Source organism: Helicoverpa armigera, chromosome 2 (genome assembly GCF_030705265.1).
Source record: "Helicoverpa armigera isolate CAAS_96S chromosome 2, ASM3070526v1, whole genome shotgun sequence".
NCBI lineage: Eukaryota > Metazoa > Arthropoda > Insecta > Lepidoptera > Noctuidae > Helicoverpa > Helicoverpa armigera.
The window spans coordinates 12,862,278-12,865,768 of NC_087121.1; the positions used below are offsets into that span (position 1 = coordinate 12,862,278).

Sequence of the window (3,491 nt, forward strand, 5' to 3'; positions counted from 1 at the left end):
TGCGCACGTGATGGACATTTTTAGTGAAATGTCTGTATTAGCTTTTTAAATGTGTTTTTCAATAGGTACTTTTGGTTTCGATAACATGACTTTTTTACGTGACAAACCAAATTAAAACAAAAATTGTATACTACTTGTGTCCCTCTACACGTTGCTACGCGCTACGAGCTACGAGCGTAGCGTTCGTAGCACTTGTCTACGTTACACGTCGACAACACGCTCGGCGTGCAAGCTGAAACACTCTGAAAAAGGATTTTCATAAAACGCCATTTTCATAGAGGTCGTTTAAAAAAAATACACAACACGGCTTGGTCGTTAGTTGAAAATCTGAAAAGAATCGTATTGTAACATTTTTTCATTCATTCATTTAAATCGGTCCATATATCTGCGTAAATGTTCCCTTCAGGCTTTATGGGGCTCTCTGGTGGACTACTCTAATGGATAGTCACGGGAACACTGGAATACTGTCATAAAAAGTGGTAAATTTATTATTATTTTCTTATGATGCGACGTGGATTGCATCGATATAATGGAAAAATTTTTTAGAGAAAAATTAGCCCAGTTTCTAAATAATCATTGTGGTAACTGCCTTAATGACTTTATAATGTCCTGCCTAAGGTTTAGTATTTTTAGAATTCATGTCGTAAGACAAGAAAAATGGGTCGCACGAATTACTTAAAATATATTCAATCGTGTTTCGTAACTTGAAGACTTTTACACAATATATATGTCGCAGATAGTCAATAGTACGGTCACTGAACGAGACGCAAGCGCGCCCTCTGGCGGCGTTTTTGGTGAATCAACAATTTGGCGCGCTTGGCGGAGTCGTGGCGGTCAGCGTGGCGTCCGCGGAGCTCAGTCTTAGTTCACTCTCGGTTGAGTCTTGGTCGAGTCTTCATCGAGTGTTCGTTGGAGTCGTCGCGTTACTTACGTCACGGCTAGTGTACCTAGTGTTATTGCCTAGCGTTGTAGTACCGTTGTAGATTCAAATGTAAAGGTTCTTCTAACCTGACAGACAGACATGTGTTGCTGGGGAGTTTGTTCCGCCACTTCTTCTTCCCAGCCAAAACACATAGGAAGTGGCGAAAGGCGGGCGTTTTGGGGGTTGTCTTTTGTTCTGACTAATTTGAATAAACGTTTCTATGTTTTGAGTTCTGTTTGAGTTATCTCTTTGCTCGATTACCCTACCTGATGTCGGACGATAGTGCCATCCATCCTGATGATGACCCCTCCGACATATAAAAATAATTCTAACCTTCAAATTCATATCGAGGTGAAGTCTATATACAGGAATGAATTTTATTCAGTGCGCGAATAGTTAAAAAGTTTTCATATCTATATTTTTATTTTATTGTGTTTTAGTACAAAAAAGAATAGTTATTGATGGCGAAAGATGTTTATTTTTTAACCGATTGTACGGTCACAGTCGTCATAGTAGGCACGGTGGAATCGCGAAACCGGTTTACTGACGTAGTGTCCATATTTTGCTGATATAAGGGCGGATAAAAAAATTACTGATGATGCAGATGACTGTTAATAATTCTGGACCACCATTTTTTTTTATGTTAAAATTCATTGCTGTATATGTGACATCGTCGGGCATAAGCCACTTTTTAGCTTGGTGATGACACGGGTAAAACCGCAAGCAGGATAATAAATAATTCATAAGTAATATGTTTTACTTTTTTTATTTATAAAAATTAGAAAATTTTACACAAATGTTTATATGGTTTTAATTATCAACAACTTTTATTCAAACATTCAATCAAGTTGGTATACCCTTCAACAAAAATCCATTATCAGAGACATAGCACGAACCAGTGACCGCTCTGGCTTTGTCACTCGCTAAGAACAGAACTATATCAGCTATTTCTTCAGGCTCCGATATCCTGCCCAAAGCAGTCCCATCCGCGGCCCGTTGCATGGCCTTTTCTTTTTCTTCTTTAGTCGGGAACATATTATCACCGATATCAGTCGCCACGGGTCCTGGATTGACTACATTTACACGCACGCCACTCGAAGCCAGTTCAAGTGCAATCGCTCTAGAGAAGTGATCCAAAGCCGCTTTTGATGCACAATACGCAAACATACCTGGATAGGCCTTCATTCCAGCAACACTCGAAATGTTGATAATATTACCTTTAGTCTTCACAAGCTCAGCAGCAGTCAGATGCGTTAATTGTACCGCGGAATTGAGGTTTGTAGACATTATTTCATGGAAGACCTGCATTGCATTGTCAGCTTGAATAGTAGCAAATGGAGCAATACCAGCATTGTTGACCAGAATGTCGAGTTTCCCAAAATGTTTCAACGTTTCGCTGGCAATTCTTTTGACGTCGTCTTCTTTTGTGACGTCAGCGACGATCACTAAAGGGTTTCCGCATTTCTTGGCAGTATTCTTCAGTTTCTCTTGGTTTCTCCCCACTATGGCGACTTTGGCGCCCTCCTGTGCGAACTTGATGGCGATGGCTGCTCCGATGCCAGAACTGCCGCCGGTGACCAGAACCACTTTGTCATTGAAACTCATGATGACACTGCACCGCTTACAAATCAGAACTGCTGCCGATGTGTATCGCTGGCGTTTATATTTAATTGTTGACAATCTGTTATCGTAATAGTAATTATGACATCAGCGTTCAATGTATTACCTTCTTGTTAACGAATTAGTAGCGCTGCAAAATAGCCATTCGTCTGATACTTCCGTGTGTGGGTGCAACTGCACGAAACGATTTTTTTTTCATAAGTAACTATAAAAATAAATTCGTAGTCACAGAAGATTTTTTGCTGAATTATTTGGATCGAATAGGAAACCAAAATGTTTTTAGTTGGCAACGATAAAAATGAACAAATACTACCTAAGAAATATTTATCAGACAGTTGTGCACCACCTATGATGATTTGATCGACACCTGCGGTTAATATTGCTCACAGCCAGTTTCTTCATCAAAAGTTAAAGCCAAAGTAAAAGTCAAAGTAATGTCTAAAGTAAAAGTAACGGTTAAATTCAATTTTTCTATGAATTTTGCTGTCACTTTAGCCTTGAAAAAACGAATTTGACCGTTACTTTAACTTTAGACATTACTTTAACTTTAACTTTTGATGAAGAAACTGGCCGTTAGTCATGCTAAATGTTAAGAAAACATGTTCGAGCTGGTGATTAGAATTAATGTTCCCTAAATTCCCTAAATGTTCCCTAAAATTAATGTTTCCTAAATTTAGGGATCCCCCCCTAAATTTAGGTATTTTTTGGTGAAAATGGGCAGAAATAAAACTGATTGTGCCCTTAAAGCCAGCCAATCAAATATCACTTAACACTCACTCAGGTCAGCAGCAACCAATAAATCTGACCTCTGTCTGCCAATTCGTCAATGTTACGTTCAATCGTACATTGGGAAGTCGTATGATGTGCAAGCATTAATTCGGAGCCAGGTCAAATGGCTGGCTGGGCCGTGTCATGGCTAATTGGAGAGGATTTAAGGCCGTTAATATTG

At 39.2% G+C, this 3,491-nt stretch overlaps 1 protein-coding gene across 1 annotated transcript; it reads right to left on the bottom strand.

Moving 5' to 3' along the window:
- Positions 1 to 1,721: 1,721 nt before the first annotated feature.
- Positions 1,722 to 2,562, bottom strand: LOC135118807 (glucose 1-dehydrogenase A-like). The gene has a single exon (XM_064041794.1). The coding sequence runs from the start codon at positions 2,525 to 2,527 to the stop codon at positions 1,766 to 1,768; it is 762 nt and encodes a 253-aa protein (XP_063897864.1). The 5' UTR covers positions 2,528 to 2,562; the 3' UTR covers positions 1,722 to 1,765.
- Positions 2,563 to 3,491: the final 929 nt, after the last annotated feature.

Coding starts and splice junctions, on each gene's coding strand:
- LOC135118807 (XM_064041794.1), bottom strand. CDS start 2,527: ATGAGTTTCAATGACAAAGTGGTTCTGGTCACCGGCGGCAGTTCTGGC.